Source organism: Mytilus galloprovincialis, chromosome 3 (genome assembly GCF_965363235.1).
Source record: "Mytilus galloprovincialis chromosome 3, xbMytGall1.hap1.1, whole genome shotgun sequence".
Lineage (NCBI taxonomy): Eukaryota > Metazoa > Mollusca > Bivalvia > Mytilida > Mytilidae > Mytilus > Mytilus galloprovincialis.
The window spans coordinates 45,039,638-45,064,775 of record NC_134840.1 but is presented as its reverse complement, the minus strand read 5'-3'; the positions used below and the strand labels follow the sequence as shown (position 1 = coordinate 45,064,775).

At 31.3% G+C, this 25,138-nt stretch overlaps 1 protein-coding gene and 1 long non-coding RNA gene across 2 annotated transcripts in view; one reads left to right on the top strand and one right to left on the bottom strand.

Moving 5' to 3' along the window:
• The window catches only part of LOC143068081 (uncharacterized), a 126,156-nt gene that overhangs the window by 59,241 nt on the left and 41,777 nt on the right, over window positions 1-25,138 (top strand). The window lies entirely within an intron of this gene.
• Window positions 1-25,138, bottom strand: part of LOC143068074 (WD repeat-containing protein 81-like) — a 32,642-nt gene that overhangs the window by 6,559 nt on the left and 945 nt on the right. Inside the window, exons 2-19 of the mRNA XM_076241819.1 lie at window positions 22,795-22,973; window positions 22,080-22,236; window positions 19,865-21,181; window positions 18,721-18,903; window positions 18,171-18,211; window positions 17,077-17,233; window positions 16,142-16,323; window positions 12,994-14,029; window positions 11,803-12,157; window positions 11,290-11,426; window positions 10,649-10,768; window positions 9,486-9,756; window positions 7,644-7,811; window positions 6,796-6,907; window positions 6,376-6,470; window positions 5,588-5,756; window positions 1,003-1,073; window positions 435-615 (exon numbers count right to left, since the gene is read on the bottom strand). Of these exons, the coding sequence (XP_076097934.1) occupies window positions 435-615; window positions 1,003-1,073; window positions 5,588-5,756; window positions 6,376-6,470; window positions 6,796-6,907; window positions 7,644-7,811; window positions 9,486-9,756; window positions 10,649-10,768; window positions 11,290-11,426; window positions 11,803-12,157; window positions 12,994-14,029; window positions 16,142-16,323; window positions 17,077-17,233; window positions 18,171-18,211; window positions 18,721-18,903; window positions 19,865-21,181; window positions 22,080-22,236; window positions 22,795-22,973 (4,931 nt within the window). The remainder of the gene's footprint in view (window positions 1-434; window positions 616-1,002; window positions 1,074-5,587; window positions 5,757-6,375; window positions 6,471-6,795; window positions 6,908-7,643; window positions 7,812-9,485; window positions 9,757-10,648; window positions 10,769-11,289; window positions 11,427-11,802; window positions 12,158-12,993; window positions 14,030-16,141; window positions 16,324-17,076; window positions 17,234-18,170; window positions 18,212-18,720; window positions 18,904-19,864; window positions 21,182-22,079; window positions 22,237-22,794; window positions 22,974-25,138) is intronic.

Sequence of the window (25,138 nt, the reverse complement as noted above, 5' to 3'; positions counted from 1 at the left end):
AAATCAGAAAAAATATAGTAAATAAACAATCAACAATAAAATAAGTTTGTTTCATATACACGAGTATATACAATTAAAACATATGTATTGTGATTATTCTATTTTGAATTCTTAAGTTTGCTTTGACCCACTGAATCCATGAAAAAGTGATATCCCTATGATAAAATGATATTCTTATTATACATAAGGGACATTTATCCAGTGCATTCCATGTTAATCAAAAGAATTTCATAGACGAAAATCAGATACTTTGAATTATAAGGAGTGTAAAGCAAAAAAGATATGACATACTATAAGACTGCACATCTTTGTAAAAAATATTGGTTTTTTTTAAATATCAAATGTCATAATTTTCTTTTAAAATTATCATATCTATTTATTTGAATATTTTATGATCTGCTTGTCGCTGATTTTCAGATGTTTGTAATACTTACTTTGCTACACCATCACCACAGCTTTTGACTGACCACAATTTAACAGTTCTGTCTTTACTGGAACTAATAAATGAATTTTCGTTGTCAAGGGTTGTCAATGTTTTTATGCTGCCATTGTGACCCTCAAATGTTTGAAGTTTTATCTGTTTAAAGTTGAAAAGGGTATCTCTTTCACTTAAACCTAAAAAGAAAAGATTTTTTGTATATCTTGCATACAAAACCAGAGTCAATGTATGTGAGCTATTACTTTTATTTGTTCTCCATACTGTTGAAATATAGGATTTAATTTATTTGAATGTGAGAGGATTCATGATTGAGTTATATAAAGAAAAGTTCTTTGAATCATCAAATCAAATAGGTTTAACTCTGATTTCCAATACTTTGTGATATAATATATTCTAGATTCAGTTATACTACAAATAAATGCTTATTCATGTTTCATAATAAAAGGACAGGAGTATAAAACTAGCTTCTTCAATTGATCTGTATATCGAAACATATAACAATAAAAATTACTAAGCAGAAGATGCTTTTTTTAGCAAGATAAAATTCTTCAGAATCTGAGTACCTAATTCATGTTCCCAGTAGGCTAGCCAGTTTCCCCTTAAATGTCTTCTCTTGTGCTTCTCCATGTCTGCACTACAAATAAATAAAATATTCTTAATAAGATGTGATGTTCAGATATAATATTTATTTAGAACTGTAAGATTGCCTATTATATCAATAGGCAAGTAAGTAAGACTGAAGATTTCTCTTTTTCTCTTTATTTCAGTAATTATTTTCCTTGAATTACAAAATTCATTTAATGCATATTTAAAAAAATAAATAAAATTACAGAGTATTTTATTATCCTTCTTAAATACATTCATACTTGTTTTTGTGCTTTGTTCCCTTTTTTTAGTTAAAGACCAAACAGCCTATTGTTTATGCGCATCAGCTAACGCAACTTGGTAGTGACATCAAAGCTCTATGACGTTGTTTATAGCAATGAAAAAAACGTCAAATTATAATGTCCTATTTCGCGTTTTTCTCAGATTCCAACATGGTGTACGCTACGTCTCCCAAGAAAAGAGAAACTATTGTGGGTCATGCTACTTTAATGTCCTGCGGAAATTTAACACACATGGACACATAAGATACTACACTATATTTAACCTTTGTTCTAATAAAAATAATAAAATATAAATTTTTATCTCGACTTTTTGCATTTGCGCCGTTCTTCATTTCATTTTTTTTTATTCTTTCAAATGCGTAGATTTTGTCTTATATTTGCGTCGATCTGCATTTATTTTTTTTCTTCTTCACTTGCGTAGATTTTGTCTTTCGTTTGCGCCGATTGTGTACAGGTTAGGTGAAAGTTTTTTATGCCTGATTTATGGGCACTAAGTTTTATCTGGTCTGTGCGTCCGTTCGTTCTTCCGTCTGTCCCGCTTCAGCTTGAAGTTTTTGGTTACAGTTTTTGGTCAAGGTAGTTTTTGACGAAATTGAAGTCCTATCAACTTAAAACTTAGTAAACATGTTCCTTATGCAATGATCCTTCTAATTTTAGTGTCAATTTAAAAAAAAATAAAAAAATTGAATATTCACAAGGTTAGGCCGATAATCAATTATTCCTAAAAGTTTTGACATACTAGCAACATGTGCATGTAACTGATGTTTGGATGATTCTCGTAAAATAATGTCCGATCTTTCAATGAAGTTAAAATTTATTTATACTGCTTATTTGACAAAATCTTATAGTAAAAATAAAATGATGACAAAGGTTCATTTTTTTTTGTCATTTGTTTCATTTCAAATTGTATTAAGGGAGCTACCATTTGATTTTTTTTTTTGGGGGGGGGGGGGCTAGGATGAAATTTGAAAAAAATAGGCAGGACAGAAGTTTTGAGTAAAAAAAAAGGCAGGATGAGACAATTGCCAAAAAAAAAAAGTCAGGACGACAAATTAGGTATAAAAAAGTCAGGATAAACTAAAAAAAAGCAGGACCAAACAGAGTGAAAAGTAAAAAGGCAGGACAGAGATTACAGCTATAAAAAAATGCAGGACAACATGTTTCATCCTAGCCCCCCATAAAAATCAAATGGTAGCTCCCTAAGAAGAAATGATAGACATATCGTGTAATCTCACTGAAACTTACAGCTAATTTCCAAATGTATGTAGATCAACACTTTGGTTTGCCTGCTTGCTTTGTTTGTATATTTTGTATAATTATATTTTGATAACGTGCAATTAAATGAAATAGCATATATACAGGTTTACATACCTATATGTCAATCTTAATTACAGAGCTTGAGTAAACATTTATACAAAGCAAGGAAACCAACCAAAGTTTTACCCTACATGATGTAGGAAATTAATAAAACTAATACTCAGCGGATGTGAATTAAAATCAAAATGTTCAGTGTTTAAAACTAAATTGTTGTAAATTTAACTTATAACAAAAACAAGAATGTGTCCAAAGTACATGGATGCCCCACTTGCACTATCATTTTCCATGTTCAATGGACCGTGAAAATGGGTAAAAAATATAATTAGGCATTAAAATTAAAAAGATCATATCATAGGGAACATTTGTACTAAGTTTCAAGTTGATTGGACTTCAACTTCATCAAAAACTACCTTGACCAAAAACTTGAACCTGAAACTCGCACTTTCATTTTCTATGTTCAGTGGACCGTGAAATAGGGGTCAAAAGTTTAATTTGTCTTTAAAATTAGAAAGATCATATCATAAGGAACATATGTACTAAGTTTCAAGTTGATTGGACTTCAGCTTCATCAAAAACTACCTTGACCAAAAACTTTAACCTGAAGCGGGACAGACGGATGAACGGACGCACAGACCAGAAAACATAATGCCCCTCTACTATCGTAGGTGGGGCATAACAATTGCTCCAAGAATAATATCTTACAACTCTGACCGGAAAGATTGAAAACAAATTTGGATTTTCAATGCTGGCAACAACTTTTACTTTGTTTCAATTTCCAAAATGAGCAATTTAGATTTATTATATTTTATTCTGTTGGAGAAATCTTACTTTGTAGTTTTCAACGGAAAATTATTTCTAAATTAATTTTTGAACCAAAAAATTTTTGTATTTTATGTACTGTCTCGTTTATTGAATACACTTGAGGTAGTAATAAAAGAATTGTATTTTAAGATAGATGTATAACGTTTTAGAATCAAAACTTTCATTCATATATTATATAATTTTAATTTCCTTATATCTTAAATATTCTAAAATAATTAATTCACAAACTCGATGCAATAATTTCTAAACGTCCCTCTTAGTCGGGAAAAATAATGGTATACAGAACTCTGTCCATGCTTTTCTTTCAACAGTAACGAATGAGCATATATAGTCTGGTATAGTCAAATACCCTGTAAGTTAACCAGTGCCATCTTTCATTTCTTTTTTTTTTTATTTTCAATATTTTTGCTTACGTGGGACAGAGGACAAAAACAGACTATCAATACAAAAGCGGCGTGAAAAGTTATTTCAAATAATTTTCTATTCCGACGGATGGTGGTTCTGACGGTTTATAATTGTACGGCAACAACATCATAGGACATCATACAGATCAGGAACTGATACATGCTTAATCTCTAGTATTACCGGATAATAATAAAGTAAGTGAATATAGTTGTTATTCTTGGAAATTTAAATGTGGGTTTCAAACGTCCAATTTGCGATTTCTTTTTTCAAATAGAGCACCAGCATGGAAAGTTTGTACTATGACGTCAGATGCAATGTTATGAAGAAAGACCACTCTTTTCTTCAAAACGAACGAGAAAAAACATGAAAATTACTCATAACTTTTTTGAAAGGTCGGTGACATACACTTTTTTTTGCTTTATTTTGAAGAGTACATATGGCACTTTCCTTCTTTAAATTTTTATGAAGAAATCACTGGTAGATATTTTTTAATACTGGAAACGTTTTTCAGTTTTACGTTTAATTTTTGGCGGGAATGAAATAAATCATATTTTTAAAGATCAAATCAATAAAAGCCTTAAATTCTTGAACCTGTCTTTGAAAAATACAAATCTACTGTTTAAGGTGAAACAAGAATTATACTTGTAGGTTTGATATAAAGTATTTTTTTAGAGTTTAGATAACAAGCAAATATTATGTTAATATTCGGGAAAACCTGAAACTGAGGTTGCTATAGTGACAAAACTAAGTCAGTGACCCCCAATTTTTTTCATCATATTTTGTTCCTCAAATCATGCAACACCTTCACACAAAATTTGAAGGAAAAATCACTGATAGAAATGAATAGGCTGTTTGGTCTTTAAGCCAATTACTACAGTTTTTTATAGTTTGTTGAGGTTTTACACTACTGTCCTAGATAAGGAGGAGGATTGAGCGTTCAATATCATGTTTTACTTTACCACATTCTTAATGTTCCTGTCACAAACCAGGCGACTGTTTGTTAAATTTCCTTTTTTAGAGAATTGTCTTGTTATAAATTAAGCTATTTGTTATTCTCACTTGAATTGTTTTACATTTATAAGGTCAAGGCCTTTATCCAACTGACTATATAGTACTGATTTTTCTCATTGTTGAAGGCTGTACTATTGCCTATAATTGCTATTATTCCATATTGATAAAACTTTTATAGGTTTTTCTATATGAATGGGATTTTGAATAAATAAGCATATTCACCTGCGGAAAAAGGATATTCACCTGCGGAAAAAGGATATTCACCGCGCATAATGTTGCATGCTTTTACCTGCACTATTTTGGTAAAAAAACGATTGATGAACAATTGGTTTTGGTTAATAATTGCCATTACATACATTTCTCTCGGAATATGGAATAAAACAATTACTGTCTTTTGTTTCGGTAAATATGTGGTTTAATTGACTTTTGAAAAACTGATATTCACTTCGGCCGTTGGCCTCAGTGAGTATCAGTTTTTCAAAAGTCAATGAAACTACACATTTACCTCATCAAAAGACAGTAATTGTATAATATTCACTTTATCTTAACTCTGGTGGATAGACGTCTCATTGGCAATCATACCACATCTCCATATTTTTATTAAGACATCTTTTTGACTAAACTGATTTTGGTAAATAAACTGCTTCACTTAAATATTCCTGATAAGTATTATAGAAAATATACAATTTATTCAACATGTCAATACCTTTTTGTAAGCTCGGGATCCAGTGACAATATTTTAGAATTCCTATGTATTGGTCCAATAGACATCAACTCAAAGTTCAAAGCTGGTTGATTTTTTTCCTGTTGTAACTTAATCTTGTTTCCTAACAATTCTACATTGGTCTCATCTGTTTTGGTACTGGTATCAGTTTCTGCAAAAATAAAATTATTTCAAAAGTTTTAAATGAAATGAAAAGTCTACGAGTTAATGTATCAAATTAATAAAAGGATTGCTTTTTCAGTGAGTAGCTAGAACGAGCAGTTACGGTGGGGCTAATATTAATATGTGTTAAAACATTGGTCTTCTATATTTATTTATTAGGAATCGCCCTTTAAAAAATAATTATTACAACATTCATAGCTATAAACAATTTAAAGCTGTCAATCTTTTGGGTTCTGATTTCATTTGCCAAAAAGAAAAGCTGTCTGGAGCCTGTAATTCAGTGGTTAATTTTTTTTTATGTGTTCAACTTGCATATTTGTTTTTCATTCATTTTTTGTACATAAATGAGGCCGTTAGTTTTCTCATTTGAATTGTTTTATATTTGTCATTTTGGGGCCTTTTATAGCTGACTTTGTGATATGGGCTTTGCTCATTGTTGAAGGCCTTATGGTGACCTATAGCTGTTAATTTCCGTGTCATTTGATCTCTTGTGGAGAGTTGTCTCATTGGCAATCATACCACACCTTCTTTTTTTATATATATTATGACTAGCTAAAGATTTTTCCTAGGTCAAAATACAATATATGGTAAAGCCATTAAATACATACCTTCTACACCATTAGTTTCACCCAAAGTATTATCATACTGAGAACATAACTGTCTGATCAAGTCTTCATTTGGTAAACACTTCTCCATATGTATACTGAAGGTAAAAAAAGACAATTAAAAATGTTTATTAGTATAAGTGTAAAAAGTTAACAGGTAAATATAACCACAACTTGTCTATATTTTAAAGCCAATTTCTCACTCGAGTGTCATTTAATTTACTATAAAATTAAAATAATGTCACATCTTTTCAATAAATTTTCATACATTATTGCTCATTAATAATGATCATAAAATAGAGTAAGACATACTGATAAGCTAGCAATGATAGCTAAAACTTACTTGCATACATTGGTTTATCCCATAAATATTAGTTTGGTGCCATATATACAAATGAATATTCTTTAAAATTGTATAAATACCTTCCAAATATTCTACAAAATGGTATGTATGATGCCATTGCTAATTCAGAATTGAAGACACCTTCCATTTCTTTTTTGACATCTTTTCCTTGTGTTGCTTCTGAAGATTCGTCTTTAAGAAAAAAAGCAGGTATTAGTAAATTGGCTGTAATCTAAATATAAACTGTATAAAATGTTCAAAGTGACAACATTTCAAATTTAAAATTCAGCTGTATAAACCATGTCAATAGACTATTTTCATATTACCAACTTTTGACTCCGGATTATATTATTTTTTGACAGATTACCTACGACATCCTGGTACTCGGTCAATTATGAGCAACGTAAAGAAGTAACATCAAACATTTAATCAGTGTGATTTGAGGGGAGATTTTACTATTTCCCGACGAGTTTGTCGTGTAAAGAAAATATGAAGCAGTATATTTTCCGCAAGAATTGTACAGATTAAAAGTTTGTTGTTTTTTTTTTTACGTTGCTCTTAATTGATTGAGTACCAGAATATCATAGGTAACCTGTCGAAAAATAATAAAACCCGGAGTCAAATGTCAGTAATATGAAAATAGTCTATTGATCTTGCTGTTTCTTTGGAATTCATATTTTATTTATCTATATCATCAAAAAGATGATAGCATTTATAAAAACTTTTCCCTTATTATTTTTGCATTAAAGCATCTTCTAAGTGGCTAGTTTTTTGTGCATGATATTCTGTCAAATTTATTAAAATATTATAACTTTTATCAAAATTAGTGGAGAAACAGTTTAAAATTTGTCAAACCAGGCATTAAATTTTTTTGGCAAACTGATAGACAAACATGATAAAATACACTGGATATATCTATTAAACCAACCTTTGTCATCTGAGCTAGTAGAGAGACTGTGAGGCTGCCTTCTTTTAAGAGGACTGATTTGAGGAGACAAGGATTTAGTAAAGCTCATCATACTGACAGGGGTACCTATAGTATACTCTTGGGTGGAATCATCTATTTTTATGTTACAAAAATAGTCATCCATGGATGCTGAAAAATACATTTATGAATTATAAATACAAGTGTACCTTTTTTTCTTACTTCCAAATAGAATTTTATTCCTCACTCAAATGGATGTATGCCTTGAAGATATCATAAAGGAGAAGGTTCAGTAAGGCCCCTTTTTGGCCCCAAAATATAGCAGTTTTACAAAATTGTGAAAATGTAATCTTTAAGCTATTTATTGTAAAGTAGAATGCTTCTCCTACATAAGTATGGGCTGTTTTTGACAATACAATGCACATATGTCGGGTACTAACATCTTTAAGTTATTAAGCTAAATTACTGAAATCTTCAAAATGTTAGCATTTTAGTTAAATTTTAGACGGTTTTCGTCTTAAATGAAAGTGGCCACATTCGTGTTCATTCATAATATTGAAATGTAAGTTGCATTTGATGATAATACATAATATATATAAAGGTTGAGGATGAACACAGATGCGGCCACTTTCATTTTTGACAAAAACCATCTGAAAAGTGACAATTTTTGGCATATTTGATAGATTTTTCATATTTTAGCTTGAATCAGAGCGTTTTTAATGACTAAATCAGTTAAAATCTTTCACATAAACTAATCAAATTAATTGAAATAGACACTAAGTGTTTAAAAAGTGTCTTAAATCTTTCGTAAGATGAACTTGAAATTTGAGGCCAAAATCGGCCCTTACCGGACCTACTCCTTTGATTGAATATTGTCTAATTTCATACATAAAACTAAAACTTCCATGAAATTCTTTGTTATAACAGTTTTATAGGTTTTATTTATAACTTCACTAATTTCATGAAAACATTTGTGGAATAGTCCTTACATCAACATAACTTATAACTTTACCAAATGAAAACTTATAAATATCTCCCTTTCCTCCATAATGACGCATTTTGACGCCACCCCTTTACTCCATAATGACGCCTTTTGACGCCTGTGTAGTACCTCAGTTGAAACACTTTGGACTACAAAATGTCTGCATCAGACTTAAAAAAGTTTGTATCCAATATGAAAAGGATATTCATGAGAATATCTGACTTGAATTTCATTGATGAAATATTCGTTTTTCACAATGCATTATAACTTTAAACCTTGTGTTTTTTTTTTTTATTGAAAAAATCCTATGCGAATCAAGTATGTGAGATTAAAAAAATCCATGGAGGAAAGGGTTAATCCATAAACTTCCAAAGAATGATCTCCTTATGTATATAAAATTATTTTCTGTAGATAAATACATTACATATTCAGTCATTACAATTTGCTGGTAAGAAAATGCATTACTATTCAACTTTTCATTAAAAATATCATAACTCTTCTGATTTTGAATTTTTGTGATTAAATATGCTACTGGGAGCATGTTGTTCACTGGTTGTTGTTTGTTGGTGTGGTTCATAGGTGTTTCATGTTTCATGTTTTTTCATAAAGATTAGACTGTTGATTTTCCTGTTTGAATTGTTTACACTAATCATTTTGGGGCCCTTTATAGCTTGCTGTTTGGTGTGAATCAAGGCTCCATGTTGAAGGCTGTACTTTGACCTATAATTGTTAACTTTTTATACATTGTGACTTGGATGGAGAGTCATCTCATTGGCACTCATTACACATCTCTTTTTTATGTTTTACTTTATTTATTTAAGAGGTTTACACAGTTAGCTATATAACTAATACAATATATATACCATTGGATTTGACATGTTTTAAAGTCTGTGGAGAGTTACAAGCATCTCCTTGTGTGTCGTTCACTGGATTAAAACAGACAAAGAAGTTCTGTAACAATTTAGTCATATGCTGTCTTGTCATCTCAAAGCCAATTCTGATTCCTAGGATGTAGACTACATCGATGAACTTATGGCAAATAACAGTCCTCATGGTACTACCACTAGGGAAGTTGTGGGAAGGGGATGAAACCACTCTTATCACTTGTTGTAGAATCTCCTTCACAATGGTTTCCTATTTCAAAATTAAAACTGATGTTAGCAAAGTTAATCTAATGAAACCATGTTAAGGTGTTGTTCTTAAGTTCTGACGTTTGTTTTAGGTAATATTCAACATTTATATGCCTGGAACTTCTAAATGTTTAAACTTATACTTAAATTCTGTACTACCCCTTCCTTCACGTTGGGTTTTTCTCAGAATTTAATTTTGCTGCTATCCATGTGTATTTATATCATAAAATTTCCACACTGTCTCTACGTGATGAAACATAGAGATCATAACTGGGAACCAGTAGGTAAAAACAAAAAAAAACAACATCTATAATTAACACCTCCCCAAAAAATGTGTTGTTTGTGAAACAGCTTACAAAGTTCAATTTATAAGCAACAAGATATGATTTCTTAAAATAACAACTTTTTTGTCATTTAAAGGTAATAACCTGAATTAAAAGAAATAAAAGTAAATTAGAGAAGAAGCCAGCAGATTCCACTGTTTATATATAAATAATTTAATTTTGGATGTATTGTAACCATCGTCTGATTGGCTGACGTTGTTTTGTTTATCAGCTCATAGACATAATTTTGTCATATGACCGTGACATCATCAACGTTTTTGCATGATTTACTCCGGTTCAAGATGGAATTTAGAATTAAATTATAAGGAATGTCTGTAACAGTTTTTCTGTCTATTTGAAATAACATAAAAAATGTGGTTCACACTTTAAAATAACTGCTACGACAGAAAAAATATTACAGTTATTCCTTAATTACCATGCTTAATTGTAAACAATATCATCATCAATAACACAACCTTTAAAATATCCATTAATGTACAATGTAGTGTAAAGTTGTATAATGTGTGGTAGTAAGACAAGGGAACTAACTGTCTTCAAAATCAATAAATGTACCTTTAAAATATCCATTAACCTAGTGTCTGATAATAGTGGTATACTATGTCGTAGTAAAACAAGGGAGCTAACCAATCCAGCTTCTGCTTTATTTGTTAATCTTTTCTTGGCTACATAAACCTATGAAATGTAAAAAATCAAAACTGAATAGTGTATGCCTACCTACAAAAGGATAACTTTGATGAATGGCAGATATCAAAATAGAATTGTTTTATAGATCAGGGATCATGCTACCAGGCACTCTATAAGTTTTTTTTTTATTTCATCAAATGATGCTGTTAAAAAAAAATGTAAATAAACTACATATATGGGGTCTTTGTTTTAGTAAGGAGTGTATGATATATGATAAAAGATAAAAGATACAGAAAAAATAGTTCTGTGTGCTTACATTAAAGATACAAAGATAATTATACTATAAATTTCGAACTGAAAGGAAGGCAACAAGATTTCTAATATGAAACTTCATTGGAAGAAAGAATTCATAAACTGAAGATATAAATTTTCCGTCTTATCCTTCCATAATTTTCATACTCATTCATAACACATACTTTAAATACAATATCTCTTGTTGTAGGTCATATATCTTTAATAGATTTTGACATATACACATACTTATATTCATTTTTCCAAAAAATACTTACTATATCAACAATCGATGGGATATATTGTAGAAGTATTACTTGTTCACCATACAACTGGGCAATAAACATTAAAGAGCCAATCACTTTCTCTGCATGTTTGTCTCCAAGTATATATCTGGAAGTCTTCAATTTATCCTCTACAAGAAAAGAAGTATTTCTTATATTCTGTTAGTCTAATAAATATTATTATTAAAAAGAGGGAAAAGACATCAAGTGACATTAGAATGAATTTTCTATAATACATCAACTAACATTTGTGCTTTTTACATTTGCTGTTGTATTTTTATAATTTATATTTGATTTTTGAAACAATTTAAGAAATTTGTATTTAAAGGTTTTCACATTAATTTTTTTTTTGGTTAATAACTGATATAAAATAACTCAAAAGACATAAAGCTGAGCATTTAATCTAACCTATGTGATATGGCTATACCCTTTGGTGCATGGATTTAAAAAAAATGCTTGATTGGCTAGCCCAAACCTAGAACATGAATCATAGAACAATATATATACCTTTATCTTCAATAGACATCAATTGCTCTTCTCCTAGGTAACATAACACCATCATTCTTAGCAGATTTCTGGATAAATACTTTGCAGTTAAAAAAGGACCAATTCTATGGGAAAGCCATTTAATAGTTTCCATGGAAACATCTCTAATATTGACAACTTCTGAAGCCGTCCTATCTGACATTGTTTTTGCGAATTCATCCGTTTCACTCCTTATCATATGCATTCCTGGTCCATTATTATTCATATTTGTTATAATGGGCTTCTTGTTAGGGTATTGATCATCAGGACAACCTCTGCCCTTATCTTCTTGATCAGGACCAGATGAAACTTCGTCTTCTTCAACCTCCTCTGAAACCTGGAAAAAATACGAAATTGCAAAGTATATTTCAACAAGAACTCATTATAAAGAATATATTAAATTTTGCTGGACAACTGGTGACAAATCTTAATTGAAACTTAAATTTGGATGTAACACGTCTTCTGATTGGTTGAAAGAGTTTTGTCTATCAGCTCATAGAAATTATTTTTTCATGGTTTACTCTTTAAAAATGGAATTAAGAATTAAATTATGAGGAATGACTGTGACATGTTTATTGGTGATAACCTCAAAAAAGACTTTTAAATAACAGGCTACACAGGTTATACAGTTTGTGACACATATTTTAAAAAGTTATTTCTTCCAAGAAATTGTGCATTATTCAAGTTAGCTATTTCTTTCATTATCACAAAGTGGCATATATTTTTCAAGTATTGGGTTTAACAAACAACTTCTTTCTACAAATAAGTATCACAGTATTGATTTTAAGTCTAGAAGTGTAAAAGTATAAAAAAAATTATTTTATTATTTATTTTCTCTTTTTTTAATATTGAATTCTTTGTAAATTTCCCTTTTCTAAATATCAGTGATGTATATGTTTGATCATGGTGGAGGTCAGACAGCAACAAAAGTTCTAACATGGGGATCATAAATGTATAGTTTATTCAATGTTTAGTACTAATAGATGAATAATAGCATAATATTCATTGGATAGTTATTTTTTCCGAATTTATCGTTGTTTTTTTTAATTTTGTAACAGTGTCAGTCAAATGAGGTTAGCAATATGAATCATCAACAGTTTTAAAAAAAGGACTTTAAACTACATCATTTTCAAAAGTTTTTCAAAAAATTGATGACAGCCTCTAATTTTGTACCTGAAATTGCAGAATATTTTCCTCTTCCTCCTCATCTTCATAATCATTAGCTGCTGACAAGCTGTTTACTGATTCCTTGTCCTCATAATCCTTCCTTTTGTCCTCATCAAAACTCTGCAAAGAAACTCTTTCTGCATCATTCAAACTTTCACCAGAACTTGATTGGTTATCTAAATCTCTGGACCCACCATCACCTATTTCATCTTCGATATCATCTACATCATCGGGAGTTCGCATATTTGAATTGCAATTTTCAGACAGACTGGTTCCTGACTGTCCTGGACTGGTCCCCAATTTCCCATTTTCTTCCTTGAGGACAGGTAGGTGCAATTGATTTTTTTCAAGAAAAGATTCCATATCTGATTGCTCAGTGTATAAATCTTCAAAAACATAATCCTTGTACCCAGCAACTGCCTCTACTAATGTTGTAGAGAAATTACTAAGAAATGAGTCCAATCCTAATCTTAATATCAATTGTACAATGAAACTTTTGTGGTATATTTTCATGTATTTTGGCGTTGGGTTATCTACATGGTATAATTTAACCAGGTATGGCAAAAACTGTCTCTTCATTTGATTTGAATCAATTTCAAGTCCAAGCAAATTAAAAAGTGACCAAGCAGCCTGGACACTGGTGTCCTCATTAGCAAAAAGTTCTTCTATATGTGGGAGTAACAGTTCAATGCCTTCTTCATTAAGTGTTCCACCGATCTTCTCCAAGTATTTTTGCATAACAGTGACCTTTTCTCTTGCTGTCACCTTAAGTAATTTCTGCTTTTCAATTAAATTTGACTGACTTTCAATTCCAATTTTTTCAAGTTTTCTATCTATATCTTTAAGTTTGCAGATGGTCTCATACATTAAAGGGAAGTAATCAGGAAACGGAAGTATACTAACGAAGGGACATAACAATTGTGAAGGAGTGGGTGGGGACATTCCTGCACTAGTTATTACTGGATAAGTAAAGTCTGTGGTATCTGGTTTAAATCTGTATCGTTCCATGTTTAACAAAATTTCAACAGCTCTCTGAATTGACCTAAAAAAAATTCAAGAGAATAAGTGGACATATTTCAACATATACATACTTACTACAATAGAAGGATTGCCTCACAAATTTGAGCCAGCTGAACATGTTAACCAATAATCTAACTTCTTTTAAATTGGTAACTGTATGCTTTCAAGTCAATCAACTAAAGGGAATCCAATAGCAAGGAATTTGATTAAACTTTCAAAATAATTAAGGAACAATTTAGTATATTTGTGTAAACAAACAGTCAAACCTTAAAAGTGATGAACTTCATTTGGCTTTAAGTTGATAAAACCATCATTTTGAGCTGAAAAAATTATTTCTGTACAGTTTTTAAGTATACATTGTAATAAGTTTACCTGAATATTAACCTTAAAATTGAGACACCATTTTTCTTTACATTATTTAGATCTCAATTGCTATAAGTTAACACTAACCTATCAACTGAAGCAGTATTTTCAATTAACTTGAATTTAAAGCAGTATTTTCTTAACATTTTTTACATATTACAATGTAGTTGTCATAGATTTACACTAACCTTGGAACCAAGCTATATTCTGTGCAGTATTTCCATATTATGTGTCTTAACTTACACTAACCTTGGAACCAAAGCAGTATTTTCTGTACAGTATTTACATATTATGTGTTTTAACTTACACTAACCTTGAAAGTAAAGCAGTTTTTTCTGTACAGTATTTACATATTATGTGTCTTAACTTACACTAACCTTGGAACCAAAGCAGTTTTTTCTGTACAGTATTTACATATAATGTGTTTTAACTTACACTAACCTTGAAAGCAAAGCAGTATTTTCTGCACAGTATTTACATATTATGTGTCTTAACTTACACTAACCTTGGAACCAAAGCAGTATTTTCTGTACAGTATTTACATATTATGTGTCTTAACTTACACTAACCTTGGAACCAAAGCAGTATTTTCTGTGCAGTATTTCCATATTATTTGTCTTAACTTACACTAACCGTGGAACCAAAGCAGTATTTTCTGTACATTATTTACATATTATGTGTCTTAACTTACACTAACCTTGGAACCAAAGCAGTATTTTCTGTACAGTATTTCCATATTATGTGTCTTAACTTACACTAACCTTGGAACCAAAGCAGTATTTTCTGTACAGTATTTACATATTATGTGTCTTAACTTACACTAACCTTGGAACCAAAGCAGTATTTTCTGTGCAGTATTTCCATATTATTTGTCTTAACTTACACTAACCGTGGAACCAAAGCAGTATTTTCTGCACAGTATTTACATATTATGTGTCTTAACTTACACTAACCTTGGAACCAAAGCAGTATTTTCTGTACAGTATTTACATATTATGTGTCTTAACTTACACTAACCTTGGAACCAAAGCAGTATTTTCTGTACAGTATTTCCATATTATGTGTCTTAACTTACACTAACCTTGGAACCAAAGCAGTATTTTCTGTACAGTATTTCCATATTATGTGTCTTAACTTACACTAACCGTGGAACCAAAGCAGTATTTTCTGTACAGTATTTACATATTATGTGTCTTAACTTACACTAACCTTGGAACCAAAGCAGTATTTTCTGTACAGTATTTCCATATTATGTGTCTTAACTTACACTAACCTTGGAACCAAAGCAGTATTTTCTGTACAGTATTTACATATTATGTGTCTTAACTTACACTAACCTTGGAACCAAAGCAGTATTTTCTGTGCAGTATTTCCATATTATTTGTCTTAACTTACACTAACTGTGGAACCAAAGCAGTATTTTCTGTACAGTATTTACATATTATGTGTCTTAACTTACACTAACCTTGGAACCAAAGCAGTATTTTCTGTGCAGTATTTCCATATTATTTGTCTTAACTTACACTAACCGTGGAACCAAAGCAGTATTTTCTGCACAGTATTTACATATTATGTGTCTTAACTTACACTAACCTTGGAACCAAAGCAGTATTTTCTGTACAGTATTTACATATTATGTGTCTTAACTTACACTAACCTTGGAACCAAAGCAGTATTTCCATATTATTTGTCTTAACTTACACTAACCGTGGAACCAAAGCAGTATTTTCTGTACAGTATTTCCATATTATTTGTCTTAACTTACACTAACCTTGGAACCAAAGCAGTATTTTCTGTACAGTATTTACATATCAGATTCCATCTTTTGTGTAGAGGTGCATTTGATTCCTCCATGTACAGGACTGGTTGGAGAAATAGTTCACACATCAGACATCCAAACACATACATATCTCTCATCACATGAGCTGCATTATCTGGTAGTTTGTTTTCCTCCTGTGAAAACAAAACAGGTAGGTATGTATATTCAAAGTACTAAAAATATTTTAAAAAAATTAACAAAAAAAAATATATTCGCAATACTGCACTGATTATTAGGTTAGTTCCAGATGGCACCATTCAGATATTTGCTGAATTAACACTTATGGTTGACCGTTATGGAATAACCATTTCACAGATGATATTGGATATGTTCCTTACGTCGTAACTACAATCCCCTTCCCTTTCATGAATGTGACCTACCGAATTAGACTATTTAGCGGATTTGTTACAGCATGAGCAACATGACGGGTGCCACATGTGGAGTAGGATCTGCTTACCTTTCCTGAGCACCCGAGATAACCACCAGTTTTTGGTGGGGTTCCTGTTGCTTATTTTTAGGTTTATATGTTGTGTCATGTGTACTATCATTTGTCTGTTTGTCTTTTAATTTTTAGCCATGGCGTTGTCAGTTTATTTTAGATTTATGAGTTTGACTGTCCCTCTGGTATCTTTCGTCCTTCTTCTATGAGTGCATTTGCTCTGCAAGTGTGGATTTTTAATTTCCTATGTTTTTCAATCAAAACATTTTAAAGAATAACATTTCCCTCATGTCTTTTTCTCATGTTTCATCAACAGAAACTTTAAGTAATAAGAAAGAAAATTCTTTTGAATTTGACACCCATATCTTACAGCATTTTAGCAAGATCATTTTATTAGTATATATATCTGTCAATATTTTAATTAGGTAACTCAGCATGTGTCATGTACCTCCTGTTGTTGTTTTGGTGGTATCTGACCCATGTTGTGACATGTTAAGTTGTAAAGGACTTCTAGCTGAGACAGACTGGCCATTGGATCATAATATTTTGGTAATATAACAGTGGCTGTTTCTGGTCTCTGAGCTGTTTGTGAAAATGATCCTATTCTGAAATATAAAAAAATATTTCTTTTTGAACACTGCATATGATTAAAACTACCTAACATGAGTAACATTCTGTCCCAAGTCAGGAGCCTCTGGCCTTTGTTAGTCTTGTATGATTTTTAATTTTAGTTTCTTGTGTATAATTCGGAGTTTAGTATGACGTCCATTATCACTGTACTAGTATACATATTTTTTAAGGGGCCAGCTGAAGGACGCCCCCGGGTGTGGGAGTTTCTTGCTACATTGAAGACCCATTGTTGGCCTTTGGCAATTGTCTGCTCTATGGTCGGGTTGTTGTCACTTTGACACATTCCCCATTTCCTTTCTCAATTTTATTAATTACACATTTCACGTATTATTTCCTTATTATTCGTTGGATACCAATTTCTGTGGATTTCGTTAGAAAAGGTAAACTACAAAATTAACTGCTCAACGAAGAACAAATCTTCTATTGGCATTGATACAGACCATGGAAATACCACGAAATTAAATTTCCAAGAAAATTGGTATCCACTAAAAATAAATGAATTCCAATCCACAGTAAAACATATCAAATTTGCTTAGTTTGAAGGAATTTTCAAATCAACTTTGTTTTCTAAAATTTAAATCCTGAATAACTGAGAATCTTCCGCAAGAACAAAACATTTCTGCCAAATTGATTTCTTTTCCTGAACAGTATAAATTGAAACTTCAATACTTAGTACATTTGTATAACTAATATCTGAAATGCTTAAACTATTTCGTGTACATGTATGTCTCTATTGTTTTCTGTAAGGTGTGAGCTAGTCACTTCATTAATTAAAGGCATTCAAGCAATGGCCTTAATAAAGAACAGCAATTTTAAAAGTTCTTTTCTATAGACATGTCAGGCATTCCCTGGTACTTTATGGAATATTTGTCCGCTGTTAATGCATACAATATAAGTGAATGTACAATTTACCTTCTGTCACCAGGGAGGGCAGCTTCTTCTAAACCATGCATCTGTAAAAAAGTAACATACATGTATGAGTTTAGTGCACAAATCATACATCATATGGTGAGTGTGTAAAATTATTAATTGGTTATAATATAGGCAATTTCCATATATCATGTACATGTACCATAGGCCTATGACTTTTGTGATGATATAAATAGAGAGTGTATATGAGATTTACAACTAAAAATAATGTTATTGTGACTTAAAGTTTTTTTACATATAATTCAAGATTGGCAAAGAAAGTTTGTGTGCATGTTAAACTGATTTAACCCATACTGACGCTTCTTGAAACCTCACCCTTTCCTCTAAACTGACTCCTTTTGATGTCTCCCCCCTTTACTTATTGTTGTAAATTGCTTTTTTATATTATAAACATTTTCTTATAATTGGTAAACGTCTTAACGTCGTTTAGCATGGTTATTAAGTAACAGTATGTTCAACGTCGTTACAACATTGTGATCATATGTAGTTTAGATAAAGGTTTTGTTATGTGAAGCATAATAATTGCACTTACCTGTGACCACAGAACATTTTTAGCAATCTTTGGAGGTTCAGGTTTATTAGCTAGTTGTTTGGTTATTCTGTAAGGGTGTGGTTCTGTAAATAATTGTACTACCCCATGATTTGTAATGTTTTTATGGTCATCTACAAGCTGAAGGTTGATATTCTTCTCTTTCACAGCCACAATACCTGATAACTGGATAACATTATAAAAAGTTCATTATAACTATATGTGAAATCATAACACCTTTACACACAAAGGAGTAGGTCCAGTAAGCACCGATTTTGGCCTCAAATTTCAGTTTCATCTGACGAAAAATTTTGACCACTTTTTAAACACTTAAGTGTCTATTTTATTTGATTCAATTAATTTATGTGAAAGATTTTGACTTATTTAGTCATTAAAAACAATCTGATTCAAGCTCAAATATGAAAAATCTACCAAAAATGCGAAAAAATGCCACTTTTTAGATGCTTTTTGTCAAAAATGAAATTGGCCGCATCCGTGTTCATCCTCAATCTTTATATATGTTATGTATTATCATCAAATACAACTTCCATTTCAATATTTTGGATGAGCACGAATGTGGCCACTTTCGTTTTACACGGAAGCCTTCTAAAATTTAACTAAAATGCTGGAATTGTGAAGATTTCAGTAATTTAGCATGACTTAATGGTGCTAGTACCCAATATATTTGCATTGTATTATCAAAAACAGCCCATATTTATGTAGCAGAAGCATTCTACTATCCAAAAAATAACAAAAAGTTTACATTTTAACAATTTTGTAAAACTGCTATATTTTGGGGCCAAAAAGGGGTCTTACTGGACCTACTCCTTTCTACAAACTTAATAATGTATTTTGTACTTAAAGGAAATTACTCCATTAGTCAATATTTTAACATTAAATAGATTATTTATCTTAAAAATGCAAGATGAAAATATTGAAGCTACATGTATAACTATTTAAAAGAATTTCTACATTCATAAAAAAACATTGAAAGTTTTTTCTAACTATGTGCAAGACCACCAATAAGAATTCTTAATCGGTAACTATTCCTATTGATGAAGAGAACTATTTCACAAAAAAATTAATTGAAAATGTACATGTTCGTGTTAAAAAATTAATCAAGTACTTATTGAAAGCGTCAAAGTACCTTAAATCCAAAGGTAAGGTCTATCCATTGATGTAAGTTCACGGAAACTTTATCACTCTCCAAAACCTCCATATGCTTGACTATAAATTCTTCTGGGGTTGAACACCAAACTGGCAATTCCAAATCTGGCAAGTCTTCATGTATCGATGAAAATATCAATGGATCCGTGTAAAATTCTGGAATGCATTCATCTGGAGACCAATTGTACATACGCATCATACTTAGAGGATACTCATTAGGAACCCATTTGGGTCGCACATGTGAACACAAAATGGATTTTGGAGTCCGTCTAGCTTTGTACACATAGTATGTAATGTCGGACAAAATGTCTGACACGTGATGGGGAATGTGAATATTATCTTTGAAAAATGTGTGTGATTCAAATGTTAAATCCAGTTGGTTGTCACCTTTAGTAAGTCTGTATTTACTCTTTGTTAAATCCCTCATATCAAACTCTTCTTCGGTTGATGAAAATTCCATTACCCATGGCAGTATTGGATGATTATTTGGATCAGACATTCGTCTGCCTGCTAAATGATTCAAAACCATCAAGTACTTAAAGTTTGTAATTCTTTTATGTACCCAGTCTTCTACTAAAGTTGGTAAGTTATGTACTGAGAATTTTCTTGTATAATCAGACTGCAAAAATGTTCTAGCATCTTCTACTAAACTGTCTGATTCACTGAATAGCCTGGAACACATTGGATACTCCCTAACTATTGAAACATCTGAATGATCCTGATCAGAATGAATTCTATGGCTGTTAGATGCATCATTACATATGTCTGTATTCTGACTATTTAAAATCTTTTTACTATCTACATGTATTTCAGATTTAACATTTTGATTTCTGGTTGTTCTTGAAGACAAATTATCCTTGCCAACTATTTCAGGTGGCTGATTTTGTTTTGATAGTAAAATCTCCAAAATATTTTGAAATTGCAAACCAGAAGTATAAATCCAAAGTTTCTCATCACAGAGTACATCATGTAAGCTAACATTACCAAGAATTAGTCCCTTTTTGTGTAACTGATTCAGCAAATGTAGTAACTGGTAAAGAACAAAGAGTGGTTTGGTCATAGAAGATTTGAAAACAGCAGGACTGAAGGCTATAACATTCTGAATATTATGGAGCACAAATGGCTGTATCAAATAAAATGCATCATCTGTCTCGTATATCTTGATTACATGTAAAATATTCTGTAATGAACAAGGACTAGGTGATATATGGGTAACTGAACTTTGTCTGCTGGTTTTCAAGTCTGCCATCTGCTCAGGATAAAGTCTTTCCAAATACTGTTGAAGAACATCACATTTCTGAAAAAAGTGCAATATCTTTAGGCGTAAGTCAGATAGTTTTGACTGATTATTTAAAAAGTAATAGAACTTATCAATTATAATTCATTTTCTTAAACCAGAACAAATTATGTGGTCATCTATAATTTAATATTTTTCAAAAGAAGGTTTTTTAACCTCTTTAAAATCCTGGAGAATGCAAATCTTTATATGTTTTTTTTTTATGAACAATCCATAACAATTCTTTATTTAAGAATTGAATGCTTCTTTTTGAAACTTCATTTGGGTGTAAAAGCGTTGACCGAGGTACATTTTGTATGAAGCGTGGAAGCGCTTCATTCTAAAATGTGTGCACGGTCAATGCTTTTACAACCCTATGAAGTTACAAAAAAAAGCAGTCAATACTTATAATTACATTTTTTAGCTAGGGTCATGAAAACACGATTTTTACCAAGTTTTTTTATCTAATTTACCTTTGCACTTTATTATGGGACCTCGTGTCATCATGAATGATAAATTTTATTGTGTAATGAAGTTGATTAAGGAATAACGCAAGATTGCAGCGTAGACAATCACAATAACGTATTATAATGAAACATACATCTAATGCAATTATAATTAAATATCTTAGCAAATTGATATGACTTCTTTGTCTATAACTTCATGATGTTAGTAGTCTGTACCAAGCAGCTGTCCTTTAATATATAGAAGTGCAATGGACATATTGGAAAGAACTCAAATCAAACAGGTGGTTGGAGCCGTCTTGAAATTGTAGTGAAAAGCCTTAAGTGAACAAAGGCTTACTTTTGACTGCCCCCTGGTGACAGAATGATAATAATAGCAGTCAAAGAGCAGACAAGGCAGATAACTTTACCATATCCCTTCTTTTCCAGTAATATTTGTGTATGAAAAATTGTACCTTTTGTAATTGTTTATGAGATGTTGTCTGCTTGGGTTGTACATCATAGTGTTTCTTAGCCCAAAGATTGAGGTAATTATCCCTGTTGATTTCACTGAGATGACCATGTAAAGAACTGCTGGTTTCAGGACTATGCATGAGGGGTCCATCTGGTAATCTAAAATAAAACATGCAAGACTGTTGGTGGTATCTTGAAATTTACACACTTGGTACATGTATATCTACAAGAGGTATTGAGCCTTTTGAAGTATGTTTTATTGTATAAATCTGATGTCATTAAATCCTAACTTGAAAGTTAAGATAGAAATAAATAGTCATTTTGAGGACTTGTTGAACACTTCGAATTCTTTTATCTGTTTTTTACATGCCCTTTGACGGCATTTGGTTATATTATATATTTGGTATGTTATATGTAACACATGTATTTCAAGGCTCTTGTTTAAATAAAAGAATAGTTCCCTAAGTATTGTTATTGTACATAGCAGTTTTCATGGTAAATGTTTTGTGTTTGAACTGTCAGTTTTCAGGAATAGTATAGAGCTTATTTACTTTGATTGACTAACCAGGAGATAAACATCTTTTAAAAGATCAAAAATAGTGACTGTGGCAACTTACAAATATGTAACTCTTTAGCCAACTGCTAGTACATAAAATAGGATTATTGAACTTGCTAAGTTGTATGAAAAAAAAACTTGCCAGTATGAGGCCTACTTACCCTGATATCAATTCATCTGACTTTTGACAAATTTTCACAGATATTCGTTTCCATGGATGTGGAATTGTTGTCTTGGACAAGGCAAGATACTGGTCACAGTCTGATAAACAAAGCTCATTGTTCCATCTATATGCAGACAAGGTTCTCTCAACAGCACTTTGTAACCATGAATCTGGTACCTATTCAAAACAGATATGTGACACAGATTAGTGCATGATAAAGTTTATAAAGAAAATCAGATTTAATTATTAACTTTGATGTATTCTGATAAAATAATACCTAAAGTCAAACATTCATTTTTTTCGCCACTGTCAGTGTCAAACGAGCCCCAGTTATTTATCATCATTTGTCCAAACTCATTTTGTAGCTGTCGATAGCATCAAATGCCAGGAGGAAAATAATTATAGTTAACATATTTTGACAAATATTTTACAGTCGCCCTTCTGTTGGGTTTTAATTATAAGGGGACGAAGTCCCCTTGTTACGGAAAAAAATCAATAAAAAAAAAAAATCAGGGAAAATTTCTCATTCTTCTAATGAACTCAAAATCGTTAACTTTTTTTTCAGACCTCCATTTTCCTGCATTTACGCAGAAATCTTTTTCCTTCTTCCGGTCTCATTGTCATGAAACTTTGAGTAGTCTAGTAAAATATAGGAACTCAAGGAACACAATACCAATTTCATTTTTAATAATTCTTTGTCTTTGATCGCGTGCCGTTTACATTGAATGTGACGTCATACCTTAAATAACGTCAAAATTAAAATCCCAAACAAAAGAATTAAACTCGGTAATGTTATGATATTTCAGTTTCTTTTTTAACAGATTTTGAAGTTAAAATACATGTATGTCTGAATTAAAACACTATTCATACAGACTTCCTCCCCTTTCACAGGTAATGCCTGCCTCATATTAGGTACCAGTCTTGTACATTGTATAACAACTTCAGTTTCCGGTGCATGTCAAAACATGGAGGGAAACAAAAAAGTTCATTTTTTCAGAATTTTTTCTGGATTCCTTTTTTTCTGTTTGATTATAAGTTTGTGCTGAATTGAAACATACATATAGATTAAAAAACAAGAATGTGTCCATAGTACACGGATGCCCACTCCCACTTTTATTTTCTATGCTCAGTGGACCGTGAAATTGGGGTCAAAACGTTAATTTGGAATTAAAATTAGAAAGATTATATCATAGAGAACATCAGTGTACTAAGTTTCAAGTTGATGTAACTTTAACTTCATCAAAAACTACCTTGACCAAAAGCTTTAACCTGAACTTTGCACTATCATTTTCTATGTTCAGTGGACCATGAAATAGGGGTAAAAACTATAATTTGGCATTAAAATTAGAAAGATCGTATCATAGGGAACATGTGTATTAAGTTTCAAGTTGATTGGACTTCAGCTTCATCAAAAACTACCTCGACCAAAAACTTAAACTGGACGGACGAATGGAGGCACAGACGGACGGACGGACAAATGGAGGCACAGACGGACGGACGGACGGACGGAGGCACAGACCAGAAAACATAATGCCCCTCTACTATCGTAGGTGGGGCATAAAAATCTTGCATCTTTTAGGAGAGATCAATCCAGGAAAGTGGAAGGATCTCATGTTTACTGGAAGTGGTGCGGCCCTAGTAAAAACAGCAAACAGAAAGTACAAAAAAAATGTTTTGACTTCAGGATAACGTTACTTTTAATTCTTCGTTGCATGAAATTAAATCACAATTTCACATTATTACATACATGATATGAACATGAAATTTTTTTCTACATTGTTCTATGTAGTATTTTTTTATTTTTTATTTTCGAAGATCAGCTGTTTTGCATGTATACCTATGGAGCAATCAATTACAAGACTGCAACGGTATCGGGACTGTTCGCCCTAATAACATGTTCGCCCTGAGATCGTTCGCCCATAGAGTCCGTTCGCCCTACTTAAAAAATATTAATATTCAGGGCATTTAAGTTGAATAAACTTATTCAGATATTTCTATGGTATATATTCTTGAAATTTATGAAAACAGGGAAATATTTAAAAGTGTATGGCTTGTTTAGGATCATTAAAATTGTTCAATGACAAAATAATTCGGATCACTGATTATTGTGATACTAGTCTTTTGATGGATTATTAATAAAAATCAAACGTTTTGTTTTTGATAAAATATATAGCTGGAAATTAATGAAAACAATGATGTACGAACTGTAAATCATGAAACATGTATGTTTACATGTTCATTTAGTATTATACTCTGAAAGTAGTAACCAATAAAGAGAAATACATTGTATTCCAGTATTTAACTCTGTAAATCAAAGGGAAAATGATAAATTGATTGCGGGA